Below are 22,251 nucleotides of genomic sequence, written 5' to 3'. Positions count from 1 at the left end.
TAGGTGTTTGCATTCAAAGTTGTTTCAAAAATGTTAATAATAAGGCATTACTTTACATACCAACTTATTTCTGGGTAGCCAGTAATAGCCTTATCAATGCTATAGGTTACAGCACTGATGCTGAGAGAAAACAAATGGCATGCATTTAGTACCTCAGCCTTCAAAAAGGTATTTCTGATTTAATAACATTTCCCATTTTGATGCCAGTGATCTGTACAAAATAGATTGCTTCAATTTTTAAAGCTCGTGCTGTCCTTTTGTTTAGGTCACAATAGCTTTCCTGTAGCTGAAAGACAATGATCACTAGCACTGTTCCTTGTTCAAGGTTTCATCTTCTCCTTGTACCAAAGTACAAAGAAATTTCTGGAATTACTTTCCATTGGGTAAGGGGATGTTGTTGTATTGCTTCATATTTTTTCTCTCTGCTTCACTTTTGAGCAAAAATGGATTTTAAAATAAAAAAAGGGTGCAGCCTCTACTGTGCAGTTACTTTTTGCCTCTCTGTTTAGGCTGCCTATTAGTTTGAGGGCTCCTGGACTGAGAAGCAGATAATCCAACAACATGACTGTACCCATCCCCAGCATAAGGCAGAGCTGTTGAGGATGGAAGACTGAAAGAATCATGGCCCTTGTCTAGCCTGGGCTATTATAAAACCTATTAAAAATGAAAGCTCATTGTGCTGCCTGCACAGTGAATTCCATACCTATTCAGAGCCTAGCAAAAGCCAGCACCAGAAACATGAATCACTCTGAAATGCTCTCGCAGCAGAAGTGGTGGTGATTTAAGGAATCTTGAAGCTGTATTAGGAAACGGGCTACAGAATCCTGAAAGATTAGATCGTAAGTGCTGTGTTTTTATAACTGAAGCCTAACTGAAGACAGACTACAAAGCTTCAGGCATGTTTATTTTCAAAATAGTGGTTTAATAACCTGATTTTCATTTTCTAAATGGATTCCATGCCACTCTTCCTTCCTCTGTGACTAAGTAAACAATACAAAAACAAACAAATAACACAACAGTATTAATCAACATTACTCTTATTATTTCGGTTACCTGTTTAACAAGAGTGTTGCCCACTTTGCGAGGTAATCCTGCAATGTACACCTTAGTTTCCAAGAAACCCTGTGATTGTTTAAAAAGCGTTCCTGGGCTGTTAATACTCATCACGGCTTCTTTAGCTATTTTTACACTGATGCTGTGTTCTAGTTCTTCAACTGATATCTAGAATTAAATACAAATAATCACATATATACACACACAAACATGTAGAATATTTTAAATGCTAATTACATATACCTATATGAAGCATTACTAATGATTCTCTAAACATCTAACTTGTAAAATAGTTTTAATGCAGTCAACATTTACAGTGTATTTAAATTTGAATCATGACAACTGTCCATATTCATGGACACCCACAGGAGGATGATCTTCCATTCCACCCCCACCCTACCCCTGGGAAAACCCATGCAGCTGATTAGTTTGCTTTATGTGCTGTAGAGTTTGCAAGAAGCTGATTTCTACAGTTGCTCTATATCCAATCCACATTTGGCATACAGTTCTCCATGCCACTGCAATCTGCTACAGAGGACTGAATCTTCAGATGGGACATAGACAAAATAGGTTCAACGCTTGCTCCCGCTATTATTAGGCATTGAAGTAGATTTTTAATCTCAAGGAAGTTGTACTGAACGGAAATAGGAGGTCTACACAGAATCCTAACTTTTCTTGCCCCCCTTTAAAAACAAACAAACAAAACCTAACATGTTAATAATTTGGTGTGATTTATAGATGGTGTAAGTGAGCAAGGCCTTTCATCTTGGGTATGCAAGCTTGAACAACAAGATGGATTTCTGGTCTAGCAAATGTAAAACTTGCTCTCTAGACAAAGTATCTAATAACTATGCACTTGACCATGCAATCACACTTTTTAATATTCTGCTGCTTCCTTTTTCATGATTACAAAGAGTAATTCCTATGTTGCCAGTTAGTGGTAATTACCTCTTTCTCGATCGTAAACAGGTGCCACGCTTTCCCAGATGTAAGGCACTCTGCATTTCCTGGTTGATTTTTAAATCTGGGGTTTGAGGGCATCATTTTAAGCCTTTTTAATAGTTGCTTAGTTTTCTCCTACTTTACTTATCAAAACAGGATGTTCCCATAGTGGGTAAAAGGAAGGAAAGGGGAGAGGAAAACCCAGCTTACTATATGCCACAGTCCATCATTAATGGCTTTGCCTCCACTAGTGACTTTTGTTCCAAATTCATTCTTGAACTGAATTTCAATCTTCCCATCACGAAGAGCAAGCAAGATCCATGCTGTATTGTCAAGGGATTCTGCATAAAGTATAACTCCCTCTGCATCATATGTCCGGAAATCAAATTCTGCTGTAAATCTGTGTTGTGAAGAAGGAATCTTAATAAGAAGACAGGAAACATGAAATACTATATAGCCTAGGATAACTCTTAATAGGGTAAAAAGAAGTTCATAGATATTAACCTTTTGGTAACGCTGTATCTAAGCAGTTGTGATACTTGCACACAATTAGCCAAAAGCAGAATCTAATGTAAGCCTTGTTCATCCGAATCTAGTGAAAAGTTTTGAGATTAATGTTGAGATTAATGCCCTGAGCTGGGATTTGAAAGAGCCTTCATTCAATTCCCAAATCTGCTATGAGCTTTATATGTGAAGGATATCGCACCCCCTTGAGTAAGAAGATAGATGTAATATTCCTATTGCATTTCGTGGAGATGCAATGCAGAAAAAACACGTGATCCATGATGTGCTTCAGTACAACAGGGTTGCCAAGTGCTGCCATACAATGGTTATAACCTAGCAATTTGCTTTGGTCACTGCTGCCTTTTATATGTCATTCTCTAATTCGAGGATTTGTTGTCTGGATCTTGGCAGTTGGTTGAATGTGTATATGTAGCAAAATTATGGTTTACATTATAGTACCTGTACAGTGGAAGAGAGAGAGTATATGTACACTGAAAAACAGTCCTTGTCTCCTAGAACTTTTGGACTAGATAAAATAGATTAAGGATGAAAGGAGGAAACAAAGCATTTGGAAGTTAAGATCTGATGAAGACAGCAAAAGAAACAAGTAAGGGAGCCGTAATTAAGAACTCGGGTCGCTTTCACTCTCAGTCTTTTCTTTCTCCACTAGATGTCATTGTCTCTCATGCAGACCCACAGAAAAATCATTCTGTATTTACAGAGAGACTGTTAAGATAGCTTCAAACATTTATCATCTTATGAAAGGTCTTTCAGGAGAGCATTAATGACTGGTCAACTTGGAATAGAGGCAGAGGAAAAAGTTCTCAATATTTATGTCCTTCTGTAAAGTTCTGAGGCTCTGGGGATCACCAGCTCAACAGCTGCTGCTCCTGTTACCTTCAAATTGTTCAGTCACTAAGTTAAGGAATGCTGCAATTTCAGCTGCCGCAGTGAAGAAGTCCAAGAGTAATAAAGGGGACACTACCATTAGCAATTGTTCTGACAGCTGTAAAGGAAATCATACAGACGATGCTCTAGACAAGGTACCATCCTCTATCGGTGTCCTTGGAACACCCTGTGAAAGGAAGCATGGAGGTGGGGGGGAAGCATTGGCCTGGTTTTGTTTCTCAGCAGCATGTGTGTAGCATGTCACAGTTTCTGCCCAGAGCAGAAGTGAAATAGCAGCAACATCCAAACAAAAGCCATTCCCATATATAACTGGAAGCTGTACAGTAATTATTTTCCTATAACACCTGAATTTTACGTTGAGAATTCTAAATGCCTTCCTATATCTGTATCACTGCCTCCCACCTTCCCCAGCCCCTCTTACTCTTTCCTTCAGGGGAAGAGTAAGCTTCTGTCATGAGGAAGCACCAATCCGTTTGCTCTCTTGTGCACAAACCAATGGGACCTCTGCCTATTAAACTTACTGCCCTCAATCCTCTTCCTTTTTTGCCCATTCAAGTCTGGATCTCTCTGAACTCTTTCTCCCAGTCCATACACCTCTCCCTACAACAGCACTGGTAACCAGGACTGTAATGGGTGGAAGACTCCAACTCTGTTATTCGTAGATATGATCACAGCTGAATGCCAATGGTGCATGTCTTGCCCCAGCTGTGCACTGTTTCCTGGCTGGGACACAGCTGCTACTGCCTCCTACTTGCTTCTGAGGTATCTGGAAGAAACTTGCTGATCTTTTAGTTTTGCCATGTAAGCGAGCTGCTGTCTATACTGATGAGGTGGCTCAAGGACACGGTACAACTGATAAGAGATGCTGTAAACTGATGCCAGGCACATTACTCTTGCCTGTTCACTTTCAAATGACTCCAGCTTCCTGTGAGTGCTAGTATACGTAGGAAACGGAGTTAATTCATTCTCCATATAAAGGTATCTTAACCAGCGGGGAGACGGTGATATAGTTTATGCATGCAACGCACTGTTACTAAACCCTCAGAAAATTAATGGAAACAAATGTCCATAATTTCAATGCATACTTTTATCAATAGCAAATGCTTACCTCGTGACATTTGGCAATTTAAACTTTAAGTACAGAACAGGAATTCCTATAAATTGCTCTGCCAGGTAAAGCAGTTCATAATTCTTTTCAAGGTTCAGTGGGATACATGCAGTAACAGACTGAAAATGGTAGAGAATAAAAAAAGCTGTTAATGCATTGTGATAGTTCATGAAGCAACTCCTATTGTGTTGGCTGTTAGCCTGTCTTGTTTTGTGTTGTTTTTTTTTTTTTTTAAAACAATGGCTTACCTCTGTGTTTTCTTTTTTTTTTTTCCTTTTTTTAAACTTGAATACCTATGTATAAATGAAGGGGTGTGTTTTTCTTTTTGCTTGAAATGTCCATTTATTTAAGCTGTTGGAGGATAATTCAGGTTGAAACACAGTTCTGGTGGATTGCAACTAATATTTAAATATTTAGTATTTGAATCAAGAATTCATATCTTTCATCAGGCACTTTCCTTTCACCAGAGACCTGTGACACCCACCCACTAGGGTCCTGCCAGGCTCCATTATTAAAGTTGTCTGGAATTTAAACCTGACCAGGTGTTAGAAAGGAATGAGGCCAGAGCTGTGTCTTGAGAATTAAAAAAAAAAAAAAAAAAATCACCTTTTATTTTCTTTATCAATATTGATGTACAACTACTCATAGCTGAACAATCTCTAGTACTACTAGAATAATTCACCTGGAATTAAAAGTAACAATTTACAAGTGGATTAAGTAACAGATTAAAAGAAAATGTTTCTATCTGGCTGTTCCTTGAATGTACTTGTCCTATTTGAGCTCTGGAAAGGAATGTTGATGAAATCAACACCACAATTCCTGCTGGAATAGCACTGAATTAATATTTCTAAGAACTGCTAGTGGGGATATGAAGCTCTTAAGACTACATTCTCAGGAAAACTGTAAGAGAAGCTCTAAGTATCTGTGGCAACTGAAAGTTCTACAACAGTATGTAAAACTGGGATTAATCCTAATGCTCTAGCCAAAGTCAATGTGAGTAATCACAGCCAACTGCAATCGCAATGAGAGGGGAAAAAAATGGTGCTTATTCTTTCAGGTATTCATCTACCTGAAGTTTTAAACAAAGATGTTTATATCCAGGAATAATGTGTATTTTATGTGTGGTGCAAGTTTAAACTAGTAAAACATTCAGTAAACAAATGTCAGGTATCCATTCTAAGGCATTGTTGAATTCTCTGTTTTCTGAAACCGTGATGTTATAATTAAAGTAGTATCTACAGTTTTGTTTTAAAAGTAAAGCACTCATTTCCTTTAGGTACAGGGAACTAGGCTCTGCATGTGGAGAGAGGTGGGAAGACTTTTCCAGAATGTTGTTTAGAGCACCTCTCTCATTGACTAGTAGGAGCCTAAAAGTCTCTTCGATCTAAAGTTATCCCTCAAAACACCTCTTGAATATCTTCTATATAATAGCAGTATAGTAGTCCTACAGAAGAGAACGATCAAGAATAGGTGTGAAGGGCTTTTCTGTTCTAAAGACATGCTTTACTTTGGTAAAAGTTAACAATGCAGTTCCCAAACTCTGACTTTCTGTCATCTGTATTCACGATGCAGCAGTTTCATTAAACATATAGGTGTTCATCCTGAATTTTGTGGCTACTTCATTTTATGTCTGCTAGTGTCACTAGTCTTTGGACTGCATATATTTTCAGCTGATTAAACTACTTTTTTTCCAATTAAAAGGCCTGAAACTAACTTCCAGATAGAGTTAATCACTTTTGAACAACTGTATTGAAAATAACATGTAATGAGGCTAGAAGATGCTTTTCCTATTTCATGAATAAGCAAAATGAAATATAATGACTGCAAGTGTTGTTCAGATATTAAATTTCAGAAAGTACAAATAAGATCTAATACATACATGCTAGAACTTGCATCAGACCTTGTTCCTACAAGTTAAGCCCAATTTTGTTATACTGTGTTAGAGGTGTTTTTTTGTTGGCAGTTATCTGAGCTCACCTTGCATAACAAGTCTCAGCCTGCCTGAACCTTTCAAAGTATACAGAGAACCATTCACAAGAAAATCCTTGCACTGGGATTCTCCAAAGTTCCATGTTTTCTGCTACTAAGAAGTGTAAATTTTCAAACTGAGCAGGAACAGCCCATTTTGGCGTGAGATGCTCTTCAATTGGCAAGTATTACTAAGTGCTTTTTCTTAAGCTATGGCAGATGAGAACTGTGGAAAACAACCCAGTTTGTTCAACCCAAACAGGCAAAGCATAGAGTAATTCTGAAAGAGTGAGTGAAAACTTTTGTGCAGCCTAAGAAAAACCTCAGAACATATGGACAAATGGAGTATTCTGGCTCTGAGTAAGCTGAACAGGAATTATTTGTTTGATAGTAGAAAGCTGGGGCTTATTTTGGAAGCAGCAGGGAATAAAGATGACTGGCTAAGGCAAGCTTCTCTTGACAGGATTCCTGTAAATGAGCATGCATGAACTGAACGGCATCCAAATCCCTACCGGCTCTGCTTCGTGAGCCAAACCACAGCTCAGAGTCCCCAGCACTTTCTCAGAAATTTTGAGTCAGTTCTCAAATAGCTTCCTATTTTCCTTAATCTAATCCTGTCATCAAGAAATATGTGATTTTCCGCAAGGAATTTTACATAGTGCAGTTTTACCTCACAATTCTTCATGTCCTTAGAGAGCTTGAACCCTTTCTTGCCATCACAATAGCAGCTATAACTTCCTGGAGAGTTTACACAGAGTTGAGCACAAACATTTTCAGCACATTCATCAATATCTAGGAGAAATGGAAGCATACAGAAAGACTTATTCAGATTATTCATGGCACAGACTGAAAACAAACACAATAAATTAATGGAATAATGGACAAGATGGGTTCTCTGGCACAACATGAATCCACTAGGTGACCGCTGCTAAGCTAAACTAATGCTAATGGATGTCTCCTATGTAAAATTTACAATCCAGAATTACCTGCTAGGTGTATAAAACCTAGTAATCTGATAGAGGCCTTGTGTGCAGAGCTGGAGAAAATTTGGTGTGATTTGTGAGGCAGTAAGAAGCTGAGCTGTAAGGTGGCTGAATTAGGGAGAGAGACCTCAATAAATCACTGCCATTTATGGCAGAAATTTCCCTACAGATGTCATGAGAACTTAGAGTATTAAGAGTATATATGGCAAGTATGTAGAGAAAGGACGTGCTTTATTCACATAAAACCAAAATGATCTCAGGGCAAAATACCTTTTAAAATAACATACAATAATCTCATGTATAAGTAAGTTTCAGACAGCATCTATTTGTGGAGACCAATCTGATTTGAGCTGTGAATAAGCCCTACAGATGTCATGAGAACTTAGAGTATTAAGAGTATATATGGCAAGTATGTAGAGAAAGGACGTGCTTTATTCACATAAAACCAAAATGATCTCAGGGCAAAATACCTTTTAAAATAACATACAATAATCTCATGTATAAGTAAGTTTCAGACAGCATCTATTTGTGGAGACCAATCTGATTTGAGCTGTGAATAAGCTAAACCAAGTAAAGGAACTTCATTTTCTATTTAGTAGGCTGTACACCATAAATAATTTAGAAATAAAAGGCTGTGTAAAACGCCAATGTAACTGTTAAATTTCCAATATAGAAACAAACAAAATCTTTCCTGGATAAGAGACTAACGAGAGTGATTTTGGGCCTCAGATTAAAGAAACTGCAATACTTGTTTTGAGACAAATGGCCCTTCTAGTGGGAATGAACAATTTTGTACTAATATGTGCATTTTAAAAATCTGAATAGAATTAGAATAGACTATTTTAGTTGGAAGGGACCTACAACGATCATCTAGTCCAACTGCCTGACCACTTCAGGGCTGACCAAAAGTTAAAGCATGTTGTTAAGAGCATTGTCCAAATGCCTCTTAAACACTGACAGGCTTGGGCCATCAACCACCTCTCTAGGAAGCCTGTTCCAGTGTTTGACCTCCCTCTTGGTGCAGAAATGCTTCCTAATGTCCAGTCTAAGCCTCCCCTGGCGCAGCTTTGAACCATTCCCACGCGTCCTGTCATTGGATACCAGGGAGAAGAGATCAGCACCTCCCTTTCCACCTCCCCTCCTTGGGAAGCTGCAGAGAGCAATGAGGTCACCCCTCAGCCTCCTTTTCTCCAAACTGGACAAGACCAAAGTCCTTAGCTGCTCCTTATAGGACATGCTTTCTAGCCCTTCCACCAGCTTTGTTGCCCTTCTCTGGACTCATTCAAGGACCTTCACATCCTTCTTAAATGGCGAGGCCCAGAACTGCACACAGTACTCAAGGTGAGGCCACACCAATGCTGAATACAGTGGGATAATCACCTCTCTTGTCCGGCTGGTTATACTGTCTTTGATGCATCCCAGGATGCGGTTTGCCCTCTTGGCTGCCAGGGCACGCTGCTGACTCATATTGAGCCTGGTGTCGACCAGCACCCCCAGAGCCCTTTCTGCAGGGCTGCTCTCCAGCCACTCCTCTCCCAATTTATACTTGTGCCCAGTGTTACTCCGTCCCAGGTGCAGTTAAATTTCATCCCATTAATCACAGCCCAATGCTCCAATCTATCTAGATCCTTCTGCAAGGCCTCTCATCCCTCAGGAAGGTCAACAGCACCTCCCAGTTTGGTACCATCAGCGAACTTGCTAATCGTGCATTCAACTCCTGCATCCAGATCATTGATAAATATATTGAACAGCACTGGCCCTAGAACTGAACCTTGAGAAACACCGCTGGTAACCGGTCACAGCCAGATGTAGCCCCATTCACTACAACCCTTTGAGCCCTGCCCTTCAGCCAGTTCTTCACCCAGCACACCATGTACCTGCTCATCCCACAGTTGGGACAGCTTGTCCAGAAGGATGCTGTGAGGGACAGTATCAAAAACCTTTCTAAAATCCAGAAAGGCTACATCCACCGCCTTCCCTTCATCCACTAGCAGGTGACCTTATCATAGAGGGCTATCAAATTAGTTAAACAGGACTTTCCCTTTGTGAACCCATGTTGACTGTGCCTGATGATTGCATTATTCTTTAAATGCCTTTCAATAGCACCCAGTATGGTCTTCTCCATAATTCTTCCAGGTACTGAGGTTAGACTAACAGGTCTGTAGTTTCCTGGGTCTTCCCTCACGCCCTTTTTGTAGAATGAAATAACATTGTCTAGCTTCCAGGCAGCAGGGACCTCCCTAGACTCCAAAGACCTTTGGTAGATGATTTAGAAGGGTCCTGCCATAACATCCGCTAGCTTCTTCAGAACTCCGGGATGAATCCCATCAGGCCCCATGGACTTGTGAACATTCAGCTGATACAGTTTCAGTGTCCACAAATGGAAAGTCATTGTTCCCACACTTGTGGTCCTCTGACTCAAGGGACCGGGTAGCCCAAGGTCTATCAGTATTATTAAAGGCTGAGGCAAAAAATGCATAGAATGCCTCTGCTTTTTCTTCATCCCTATTAGATCACTAATAGTGAGCTCAAACCAACTGCTTTGTACATGGTTCCACTGCCTGTCCTGGGAGGGTTCTCTGAGGATACACTGGGTCATAAAGACACATTGAAGACCTTAAGCCTTTGACCAGCAAGCGTTGCCAGAATGTTTTCCTTTCTGGGGAAAGGTTTGAGACATATTGGAAGACAGTTCCTAAAAATATAACTGGAGAGTTGATGACTGGCTTTTTGGATTGTTCAAGTTCTAACTGGTTGCAGGTACATAGCTGCAGAAAAGGTTACATAGGAGATTCTTCTGCTTCTCTCTACTCCTTCAAGTGCCTCATCCATCCAAATGTCAGCTAAGTGAGTAAAAGGAATCGTTAATATAGAAATATAGTACTGGATGTTTCTTCAAGTTGATCTGACATTTTGCAAATGTTTTCTGTGTTGCATCCGCATAACTTGAATTAGTTTTAAATAATGAGCATATAAATTAAATTGTGACTGTGTCTGAAATTACAGTCTCTTCAGAGGTGAATGTTTGCTAGTGTTGAGTTTTGCCTTTGCTCATATTTGAGAAAGCTGTCCTATTAAAAAGTGTTACTCTGCATGTATATAGGTATGCACATATGCATAGACTCTTGCAACTGTAAATTACCAACCCTCTACTCATGGTTTAATACCTATTTCATTCATTATGCCCTCTGTCACCTGTAGTACTACTTAGGGGAGTAAGATACAAGGGCGGGTTGCAACATCTAAGTCTATATTTTGGAGTCTTACTCAAACTTCTTTCCATACGCTTCAGAGATAATGCTTGCACATTAGTCACGTGGCAGGATTTGGTCAGTTAAGAAATATTTTGCTGATGCACATGTACAACTGATGGACCCCTCCATTTCCTCCAGCTACAGCTAGATTACCTCTTACTCTTTTGTTTGGCACGTGTACTCCTTTCCATTTAGAAATCATTAAACTGTTCATGGTCTTGATGGGGGTTGCCTAACCTAGTAGATTGCAAGCTCAGCTTGGTGAAAGGGATTCTGCTGTGAAAGTCACTTCCTCATAATTTCTGGTGACTGGCAATCTGATGTCTATTTAAAAGAAGACTACAAGATGATGTGTTACAACGTGAAGCTGCTTTTGTCACTGTTGTTTTTGCATCCTAGCAAACATGCAAATAAGGCAATGACAAAATCCAAAATGTAGCCTAGCCATACTATGCAATGGCTAGGCTATGGGTGAAGAAAACACTTTCTGTGTCCTTTCCTATCCTGCCTGTTTTGGGGAAGAAAAAAAAAAAAATATATTCTGTTTATGATCATTTTGGGATGTGAAAAGGCCAAGAAATCCACCTAGGCCTAAGCACACAGAGAGAAGGAAAAAAAACCACAAATCAATTCTGTAGCCCGCTTCACTGTGGAGATGTAAAGGGAAATAAAAAATTTAACACCTCCCAAGAGGAATTGGAGTAGAGAGACCCTGCGAAGCACCTCTCTTTCCACGCCCTTCCCAGAGGAGCATGACTCTATCTAGACACTTTAGGAGGCATTGTTCTCTGAGAAAGATCCTGTACCACTGCCAGAACTTGAACACCTAGCAGTACAAAAGTAAAACGACAAGCACTGGCTAACCAGTAGCACTAGAGCAAATCTGAGTGCTGAAATCTCTGAAAGCAGCAGTTAATTTTGAGCACATTCCTCAGGCCCAGGGCCTGCAGACAAACAGAGACTTAGGAAGTTATTATGAAAGCTTATCACACAGTTTGACAGATGAATTTCTATCATTAAATCAATTACTCAGAGACTTGTACCAGTCTTGCGGGGGTGTAAATTTCCATTACCAAAATGAACCTACGGCTCAAGGGTAAGGTCTCACTCCAGAGCATACTATAGCAGCAGAGGGACAGGCAAGCTTCTTGGATAGGTATGAAGTCTCCTTCCTCAGCAGACATTCTGGAATCCCTGATCAGTCCAAATGGCAGGATCTCCCCATGTGGAGCTAATAGTCTTGCTACTGAAATGCTGACATGCACAGGCTGGAGGGGACCAAGTTCTTGAGAGGTTTGTTTTAATCATTTATGCTATAATTATCCTGTTTTTTTTTTTCTTCCAAGTTGCAGTCAGCATCTTTGCATGTTTGTTTGAGCTATTTCAAAGGCTTCCCACAGATGTGTCCAAATGTCAGTCCCACATCATGAAACACTCTGCAGAAGCTATTCGTGCAAACCTATGAATCTGAGCAGCATCCTGGGTTCATACAGCTGCTTTTAGTGGAAGGCTAAAATAGCTTGCTTTGGATAAGTTGCTAAGATATAATAAAATCAGCCACAGAGGAGCTGCATACCATGTCCTAGAAAGGAGCTACTCTATATAATGCTAGGCAAATATGGTGACTTCCTCAGAGCATGGATGTGGGTAGGCAGGGTTTTGTGTGTGTTAAACAATTCATGTGGGAAGGGGAAACCCTGATTCCTTGTCTCAAATTTTCAGACTATGTGCTAGGGAGGGTCTAATACCTGAAATACAGACATACTCTCTGCTGTTTGATTAACTGGCTCAGTCACTTCTTTAAGAGAAGTTCCCCTTCAGAGAAGGAAGAAGAATATGGGGAAAGACATGTCAAAACTTAGGTCATTCTTTAAAATAAGGGTTCAGCTCGGTTTGTCTCCTCAACACTGACTGCAAGACAGACCCCTCTAGTACAACAAACATGCTTACTCATTCCCACTATCCCTTTTTTGGCAAGGTGTTTGAAATTGCAAAGGTGGTTAGAAGAAGATAATCAAATTCTGTATCTAAAATTGTATGGCTTCTATGAAACAAAGACTGGACTGTACAGATATCTTCCATTGATAGTGTCTCCTAAAAGGTGGGGATGAAGAACTGTAACAACATTCTCCTAGGAATGGGTGAGGAAAAAAAAAACCAAACCCTCTTCTATTCCACTCATTGTATCTGTCATCATAGAGATAGTTGTGCATAAATGTATGTAAACTTATTTTTCTAATAAGTATAGTTGAATTTGGCCACTTACATGCAATATGACAATGAAAAGCTAATGTCATTTAGTATTTCTGTAAGGCTACTTTCCTGTCAGTCTGCACAATCCTGTCCTTAGATAGGATTTGGTGACTCATTTAATGTGGTTACAAGGTCTGAAATCTTAGCAGCATAATCTTCCTTCGAGGAGGTAAGACTTTGCTCGTTTTAATGTCCTCATCTTGCAACCTTCTGGAATCCATGTTTCAGAAGAAAAACAATACTAAAATTCAATTTGATGCAACCCATGTATCTGCAGAAAGTACTAAGAGGAGCGAGAATTAGATTAATTACTGTGAAGTTTTTCTCATTTCAGTGTACACAGGGACACAAAATTGTCAGTAACGTTTTAATCCCATAGTAACTGGACAAAGAGTAGACATCTGAGTATGTAATCATTAACACTGTGCAAAGCTTTGTCACAAGAAAGCTCCATGAAAAGCCATGGAACAAAAGATTCACAGCCAGCAAGAAGCTACTTTTGTGTCCTTTTGAGCAATACCATAAAGGCAGGATTTAAAATAAAAATCAGTCACTGATGTATTTTTCTTAAACTGGCAATGTAGAAAATTCCTCTTCATAGTAAAACTCTAGGAGCTTATGTATCTCTTCTACAACTGAAATTTAATTTCTGATGTGTGTACTAAACAGAAACTTTAAAAAGTAGAGAGAAATAAAATACGTTCTAGGACAATTATGCAAATACTTTCAATACTTGAAAAAGTTATTTTATGATGGTCTGTGTATGAATGGCTTTTTGCCGCTTTACTGCTAGCTATCAGTACTTTTCAACTTCGCTGTGATTGTTACAGAACTTTGTTTTGAAATTCTTTCTTCCCGATTTTCATTTCAGAAAAGAATACTCCTGAGGAAACATTCTTTTGGGGCAGGTCCTTTTTTCATAGCTCCTTTTCTGGATATTTAAGAACGTTTTTATTCTAAACGTGGAGTCTTTATACAAAATCTTTTATACAACTGTCATACTGTCATTTCCAGCCTAGAATGGAGATCAGTTCACTCTAATGCTGTTTTTTTCTAGCATAACTAGATACCCCGAGGAAGGATTAGACGAATGTTATTTTAAATGGAATTCAATGTCCCCAGTGAAAAGCCCTGGCCAATATCTGGCCAGACTGAGCCCCTGGCCATGGAGGGCTAAATAAGCACCTAAACAGCCTATCAGATGGATAAAGACAAGCTTTTTAGGTTTTTGAGACAACTTGATTAAGCATGGTTTTCATTTCTGGCAATTATCTTTTTATAAATCTTCATAGCTGTCTTGCCCAGTTTGGAATTACCAAATAAGTACTTTTAATTGCTTTTGCTGTAACTTGTCTTGAAATAGGCATATATATTAAACTGATTGACATCAAACATTCCATCCTTACAACTGTAACGATGCTTAAAAACAAAGTACGACACTCTAGTAAATGTCCAGATCCTCAACACATTGCTCCAAGTCATCTGAAAGAAACATGCTAGCTGGTTTGAGAGCTTGGACAGAAAGTCCTCTCTACAGTGGGACAGGAGAGCTCCCATGAACTGAGAAAGTTATCTGGCATACAGCAGGACATGGGAGTATACCATAAAACCCTACAACGTCTGGGAGTAAGTCACTGCAACTGTATACACTGCATGTAATATACAGCCTGACTGAACCTCTGAAAGAACAAACAATTGAGTCGTATTGTAATAAACAATATCAAGATGAATACACCACTAGATGAGATGCTGGAGTTTGGTATAGCTGTGGATTAAAAAAAAAAAAAAAAAAAAAAAGAAAAAGGGAAGATAAAAGAAAGAGAAAAAGGAGGACGGGGGGAAAGACCTACCTTCACAGTTCTTGGATGTTGAATTATATGTGTAGCCTTGTGCACATTCACATTCATATTTCCCCAGGGTGTTTTTACAGATGGCTGTCCCACAGATGTTTGGATGTAACACACATTCATTTATATCTAGAAATACAAACAAGTTATTAAAAACAAGTCACTCTCTTGCTTACCATTTTTTTCCTAACCCTATCCAAAACTGTGCAAACTGAGACTAGCAAACTGGCTCATTCTTCCTAGGTCTACCATGCTTTCATAGCCGTAGCTATAGCCGTAAAGATTTCCAGAGGTCTCTGAAAGGCACTTCTGCATGCCCTCAGTGAAAAAAACGTATTCTCTGCCTGCCTGCCTTTCTCATTCTCTCATGTGTTCTATGGATAACAGGAAAAGGGATGCATGTCCAGGAAGGCAGAGAGATAAACAGCCTGCAGATTTCCTATAAGCTAAACCAGACTGCATAATAAAATCCTATCTTAGAAAAAGACATCCAGAAAGACAAGAGATAATCCTATCGGAGTTTCTTACATGCTACGATCCATTCACGTCACAATCGTCTTTTAATTGGCTATGCTGACAGATGTTCAAGTCCCTCACTGTCTCTCCATCCCTCAAACCATTTTAGTCTACATCTTCTGTGTTGTTTCCAATTTTTCAATGTCATTTTCAAAGTGCAGATGTGACAACTGGATGCAGCATATAGTATCAGTCTTACTAAATACCTTGTAGACAGAAAAATATCAGATTCCTAGTAGTACTTCAATTCCCACTTGTATGTGGAGGGATCATTCTAGTTTTCTCTGTGGTTTTGTAGTAGTTGTGGAAATGGTGCTGCACAGGGAGAACAGATTCTGCCACTGGCTTGCTAGGACTCCCAAAACGTTTTTTTAAGTCAAAGCTGTCCTGAATTTGGCCTACTTCTCTACAGTTACTGTGTGTACTCCAAATTCCTAGGTGTATAATTTTGTAGTTGAATGTAATGAAACACTTAAATCCAGTTTATCAAATGACCGAACTAGTACTCTAGGTACTAAGGTATATTAGTGTATTTTTATCTTTGCGTATTTTTTTAACCAACTTTTCCAGTATCTTTCCAAGAATTACAGAGATTCTAACCAACTCATCTTCTTGCCCTTTTTGACAAAACAGCAATCTTCTGCTCTTCTGGAATTTCTTTGGAAATTATTCATTCACAAAAAAAAAATAGACTAAAGGAAGTGTCAGCAGGAGATGGCCCTCAAGTCTGGCCTCTGATAGTATTTGACATTATCCAAAACTTTTGGCATAATTCAGCGATAAAATATGTAACACTAAAATGGAATGAGGTTGTATTTTTTTCTAACTATGCAGTAAGAATTACTAATTATGTTAATACATAGTCTTTATCTGAAATAGAATGAAGCATGTAGGTCATGGCCAATAATAACAGACACAAGCATGTACAGAAAAAAATTATGCTGGGTAAGTAAAAGACAAATCTTTCTCTCCATTAAGAGCATTTTCAGATTCATTAGTAGTTTCTTCTCCAATGAACTTCAAACTCCCTAAAGAGCAGCATCACTAATTAGGAGTGATTCAGCCTAAACCACTGTGTACCAGACAGGATTTCCATGGTAACAGTGTTAGCTGGTCACACCACTCTAGATTCTTGTTTCAGCATGCTTAAAGGGTACGTGAAACTGGTTAGTGACCAAAACGGAGCTTTACAGAGCTCTAGGAAGGAAGCAGAATCTAATATACAGTCGTCTTCTTTTTTCTTCTTCTTTTTTTCTTTTTCTTTTCTTTTTTTTTCCTGAATTGATTTCAACCCACCTCAGTTCCTTGATCTGGTTCACTATACGGTTGTCCAAATGCTTGCAGTGGTATAAGGCTGCAGGTGGAATGAGTAGCCAGGTTGAAGCAGGACTGCGTCTTTCAGAGGCAATGCAAGCTTCTGCTGACTTAGGGCATTTATGGAACTCCTGGACTAAATTCTTTCCTCTCTAGTCAACTGTCAATATGCTGTCATGTAATGATGTTCTCCTTAAGTCTCACTTCCTACCTCCACAATCCCGTTTATTTGAATGCATGAAGTAGCCGTCTTCACATAAACAACGGTAGCTTCCAGGTAAATTGGAACAGCGTTGGCTACAACCTCCATTTAAGTCTTCACATTCATTTATATCTAGAAGAAAAACAAAATAAAAATCTCTGCTCAGGAAAAGGCATTCATTGACCAACTGTGTGGGGGTAGGTATACTTAAAGATCTGATACTATTCAATAATAGTAGAACTATAATTGTGTTCCTGAGAACTAACATCATAATGAGATTAGAGACTATACCTTCTTCACATTTGTCTCCTTGCCATCCTGGTTTACAGACACATGTATATGTGGCTTGTCCATCTATGCAATCCTTATATCCATCTTCATGGCACGGCAGAGGGCTACACTGGTTTGAAATTTCTGTGGGATGGAAAACATTGGAAATACTTGTTATTTGAGGCTATTTTTCCTCAAGAATCAGTTTAGTCTTTCTTCTCTTCCCACAGGTACCTTTCACCTTTCACAAAATAGGAAAAGGCTTGATGCATAACATCAAGTACCCATACAACCATCTTGCTACTAATTCTGTTAGCAAGAATTTGCAAGTGACTGAGAAAAAACAAAGCCACCAGTACTTTTTCTTTGTAAGACAGAAAACAACTAGAAAACAAATGAGTCGCTAAGCCACGTTAATCCCTGCAAGATGTGCCCAAATGCAGACTTGATACTATTCTCCTTACATTTTAAGGACATATTTCACTTTTTAAAGAACAGTGCTCTGCCCCGTCATATTACCACAAATTTCACTAGAAATACCAAAGTTTCAAGATTACCAAGAATTCAAGATTACAGAGATCAGTTTCTCTGTTCAAGGAGGGTCACATTTACAGAGAAACTAACACCTCAGGTTGCCTTGGCTGTCCAGGTCCTGTGGGTAGACTGGATACATCAATGTCTAACACTGTCATCTTTTACAAATATTAACTTCAATGACAAACAAATTTGCATCATGAAGAGTAACTGAAGACTATACATGCTGGCAAGACCTCAGAAAGCAAGGCTCAAAATACATAGACTGGGGCAGAGAACACAGAATTCACTGCCTTTTTTGCTCTAACCAAAACACATAAAGTTCTTTTAACTTTTGCCACCATTTTCATAATTTTACATCAGCATACCACATAAGGCATCATTCTATTTGTGTCTTCTGAATATGCTGGTAGCTTTATGGACTATTTTTCTGCAGGCCTCCAAACATTACAAATATATTGTTTCTACTTTAAAGTTACATTCTTATAAAGCTCTGGAATGTCATTCTGAGGCATGCTTTTAAAAAAAGTAGTGTCCTAAAAGAACAGATAGCAGAATGAAAAGAAGAAAGGATTTAGTGATGTTCAGATTCAAAAAAGTGGAATGAAAGGCAAGTGTTCCTGCAGACCAAAACTTGCTACAATTCTGTACGTAAGGCCTCACTGGATCTCTTAAACGTTTCTTACTTCATTCAAAAGAACTAAAGAACTGAGCTGCATAGAATTGTAAGTTTAGCTTTCTCTGACTAAGAAAGCTTAACAAAATCTGTGTTAGTATATTTGTCAATTAAATCTACTTCCAATTAAATTCTGCTGCAAGTAAAACCAAAAGCCCAGGGGCCAGCCAAGCTCCAAAACTATAGAGCCCCTCTAGAATAAGTGCTGCATGTCATGTAATATTCATATTGCAGACCAAAGGAGTCCAGTTGCAGATGAAGACTGACAGAAGAAATTGTGCAGAAGAAATGAAAAGAATGGGGTTTATGTATGGATCCTTCATAGCAATTTCCAAATGTAAGTTCTAGAACTCCCTACATTTTTTTTCTCTTTTTTGGTTGTTTACTGCTTTTGTAGGTCCAGGAACAAGTGTGTGAACTAAGCTTGGTATAAGCAAAGCATTTCATAAGTGATAGATGTAGGAGTTACCCTTAGAGTTTGCAACTGGGGAACAAACTTGACTGTAAATGTTTCTGAGAAAAAGGCAGCGATGGCTTCTGAGAGTCTGAACTGAGAGATGACAGATTGGGTTGGCAGTGTGAAACACAAGTAGATGGAATGAGGTGAATTAAGGATATAAGGGGCAAAATGAGGAAACCAATGAATGAAAAAAGGAGAACTGGTGAAATACACTAGAGGAAAAAGACAAGACAGGATGGACAGGACTTGATGGACAAAGGGGTTATGTTAATATCACAAATATCTTTGTCGCAACGAAAACATTTTAAAAAATTGTTATATAGTTTTAATGGGAATTTTAAATTCCACTTTCTCAGCAGTAGCTCCTTTCCAGAAATGTGCATAAATTTCCTTGAACATTTAAGCCTTAGAAACACTTGAGAATTTTATGCGTACTCTCTTTACTTCTCCTTTATCCTGGTGACTGACCAATAGTAACAGTTTTTTTAATTTGATTTTATAATGTGAACCTAAATGGAGAAATAAAATGACTATCAAGTAATCTAGTTGTTTTCACTGGATAATACAGAAACACTGCAAATTCACACAACTCTGCTAAATCCTCTCCTCCCAGGACCTCTAATTAGATTGAGAAAGAGTGATATGAATGCAAATATATTTTAGTTTGTGACAGCAGTCACGTTGGCCAAGTGATCTGGAAAATATGTTCATCCATGACCATGTGCAGTGTAATTATTAAGAATTTTTTTGCCTTCCATTGCTTTCAATGACAAAAACCGTATCAGATGGTTAAGTATCCCTATTCAAACTAACTGAAAGCTTCTTTGACGTAACCAGACTGTAAAGGTTTAAGAGGTTTAGAGAGATGTTTCAGCTGTGACAAGTAGGAAATATGGTACAGATTGCTTCCTATGAATTTACTAGAAAAAACACAATTCACACTAGACTTATGAATGTATAGGAGTGAAAAATAAAATATTTGAGCAACATCACAGGTTTCATGCTTTGTGACCTTCTTGTGTCTGGAGTCAATGACTGTTTTCCAGCTAATATTTGAATTTTTCAGTTAGTAATGTTACCTACTTCATGAAGAGCTACAGTGTAACTATGGGCCAAAGAGTGGTAGAAAGGAGAATTAACCTGATGGTCCCTTCCCTTAACGGACAGGACTTGCTAGATGCAAAGAGTCAGGCATAACTATTAAAGCCATGGTAGAGTACAGAGGACATCCTAGGGAACATCGGTGTGTTGGTGTAGGACACTCTTCTATGTTTCCGGAAGAATTCTGCCTTCCATTTTGCAGATAATTATGTTTCCTTTCCAGCATGCTTTATAAAGTTAAAAACAGTCACTTATACCACTTGCTCTGAAAACGCTCTGTTTCACCTAATATGTTTTGGTCAATTTCTGTTCCAGATAATTGAGTTTGCCTGAGTTAAATGGAGATTCGTCTCTTTTTCTGCTTCTGTGAACTGCTTTCTAGCCATGTACGTGTGTGTTCTTAGATCCGAGTGCATTAGGTAAAGTATCTAACAGCAGCACTTACCATTGACACAAGCCCTCAGGTCAGCTGGAGAATCTGGAGTAACTGCAGTAACCCTGAAAACCCCTGCTCGATGGGAGGCAAGGCAGCCTGCAAATACAAACCCACACAATCTGCTTATGATACAAACACTCATTTAGACCGAAGTTACAACAGCTTATGCATGGCATCTTCAAAGAGTCTGTTCTCACAGCTTGAATTAGAAAACTTGTCTGGGCATATTAAGGACAGCTGATCACAGACCAACCTTCTGAGTGTCTCTGCTAGGATCTAAGCACACTGAACTGCCTAGGAGCTACTAGGCATTATAATCAGCACGGAAATCATTCAAACGCTATGGGCAGAGTAACTAAACTAGTATTACCCAAATAAGATGACCAGTGAATGATATACTAGAGTTGTTCAGATTTTTTGTACTTACTTAAATATTTGGGATAAAAATATTCCTGCAGAAAGAAAAGAAAAATAAAGAGTAAGAAAAATTTAAGGTAGATAGAATTACAGCAAAATTCTGAATACGTTCTAAAATATATTTGTATTATAACTGTAAAAGAAGCAAAAAAGAAAAAGTCACTTTGACTCATAGAATATAGAACAAATTTTCTATATCACTGCTGTTTAGGCAGCAGGTTATTTAATAAACACAAGGCTGACTAGAGAGATTAAGATACTGCACTGAATTGGACACTGTCAAAGCAAAGGAAATGAAAATGAATTGGGTGTCAAAATGACTTTGAAAACTGTCTCTTTGAATGGGAGGATCTTGCCCAATGTTGTTATTGGATGCAGAGCAGCCTCCTTTATTTCCCTTTTTCACCCTAAAATAAACAAAAACCCCTGGAATAGGTTGAACATCTCACATGCAATTAATTCCAAATAAAGTGAAAAGCGTTGTTAAAAATTGTTAAAAACAAATGATTATTGATTACTGAAATAATTTCATCTTAACAAGCTGAATATCCAAATACATGCAATTTTATCAAAGACAGAACATGGAACCGATACCTAGTTTGCAAAACAAGAATTCATTTTAACTACATATATTTTGTAATAACCCTTTTATAGTACAAAACTGAATGAAATATACCTAATACTAAATAATGTGAGGTGGGAATGAACGGAGGAACAGAGTTCTCCCCACTAGGAAAAAAGCTCGCAGTAATATGTCCAATCCGTTCATTAAAAGGACTGCGTTGCCATGCATCCTCTGTGTAAAATTTTAATTGAAGCCAACAGAGTTTCCCCACATGGAATGCTTGCAGACAACTGTGGTCTAAAACTGGTGATCCGTACTTGAAATTAAAATAATATCTACTCAACTATTCTCTTTGCTTATACAGTCTTCATTATTAACTGTGCAGGTTCTATACACAAAAGAATTTCAAACCAGTTCTTGGTCCGCATGGTGGGATTTTTTTAGCTTTGCAGTGTGAATTCTATGTACTTCTAGCTTTCCCTCTGAAAAGAACTACTGTCTACCTCGTAGATATTCAGCAGATACTTACAGTTTCAGGATTATTTTCAAAGATTTCCCTGGCTTCCTCCTTGTTGCATAATTCTTCAATGCACTCTCTTTCTAAATTTCCCTTCTTACTTTCTTCCATAAAAGAATTTGCTCGACGTTTCCTCACCAGGAACTGAGAGGCATACTGCTGGGATAAAACTTTGTAGAAACAAAGGAGCTCTGTTGTTTATTTACAGCTGAAAAACACTGAACAAATATGAGACTCTAACACAAAAATCTGAATTAAATGCTTACTCAGGAGTTGCTGTTTGCTATCATTTTGAAAAATGGGCAAGAAACCCTAGGATTCTGTTTTCTGTATGTCGGGTAGCTGTTTCTGACCAAAAAAATCCTGAGTCACCAAAAAAAAGTTTGTGCAATGCTATGCCTGAAGCATAATTTAAATGTCAT

The 22,251-nt window shown here is 38.6% G+C and overlaps 1 protein-coding gene across 1 annotated transcript in view; it reads right to left on the bottom strand.

The window, feature by feature from the left end:
• Nucleotides 1-21,999, bottom strand: part of PROS1 (protein S (alpha)) — a gene marked incomplete at its 5' end in the record, with an annotated part of 28,260 nt that extends 6,261 nt beyond the window's left edge. The window contains 10 exons of the mRNA XM_009572558.1: nucleotides 1,054-1,221; nucleotides 2,206-2,395; nucleotides 4,517-4,635; nucleotides 7,155-7,276; nucleotides 14,825-14,950; nucleotides 16,863-16,985; nucleotides 17,145-17,267; nucleotides 20,340-20,426; nucleotides 20,758-20,782; nucleotides 21,842-21,999. Coding sequence (XP_009570853.1) covers nucleotides 1,054-1,221; nucleotides 2,206-2,395; nucleotides 4,517-4,635; nucleotides 7,155-7,276; nucleotides 14,825-14,950; nucleotides 16,863-16,985; nucleotides 17,145-17,267; nucleotides 20,340-20,426; nucleotides 20,758-20,782; nucleotides 21,842-21,999 — 1,241 coding nt within the window. The remainder of the gene's footprint in view (nucleotides 1-1,053; nucleotides 1,222-2,205; nucleotides 2,396-4,516; nucleotides 4,636-7,154; nucleotides 7,277-14,824; nucleotides 14,951-16,862; nucleotides 16,986-17,144; nucleotides 17,268-20,339; nucleotides 20,427-20,757; nucleotides 20,783-21,841) is intronic.
• Nucleotides 22,000-22,251: the final 252 nt, after the last annotated feature.

The sequence above is a fragment of the Fulmarus glacialis genome, unplaced genomic scaffold (genome assembly GCF_000690835.1).
Source record: "Fulmarus glacialis isolate BGI_N327 unplaced genomic scaffold, ASM69083v1 scaffold19622, whole genome shotgun sequence".
In the NCBI taxonomy this organism is placed as follows: domain Eukaryota; kingdom Metazoa; phylum Chordata; class Aves; order Procellariiformes; family Procellariidae; genus Fulmarus; species Fulmarus glacialis.
This window is presented reverse-complemented; position numbering and strand designations above follow the sequence as displayed.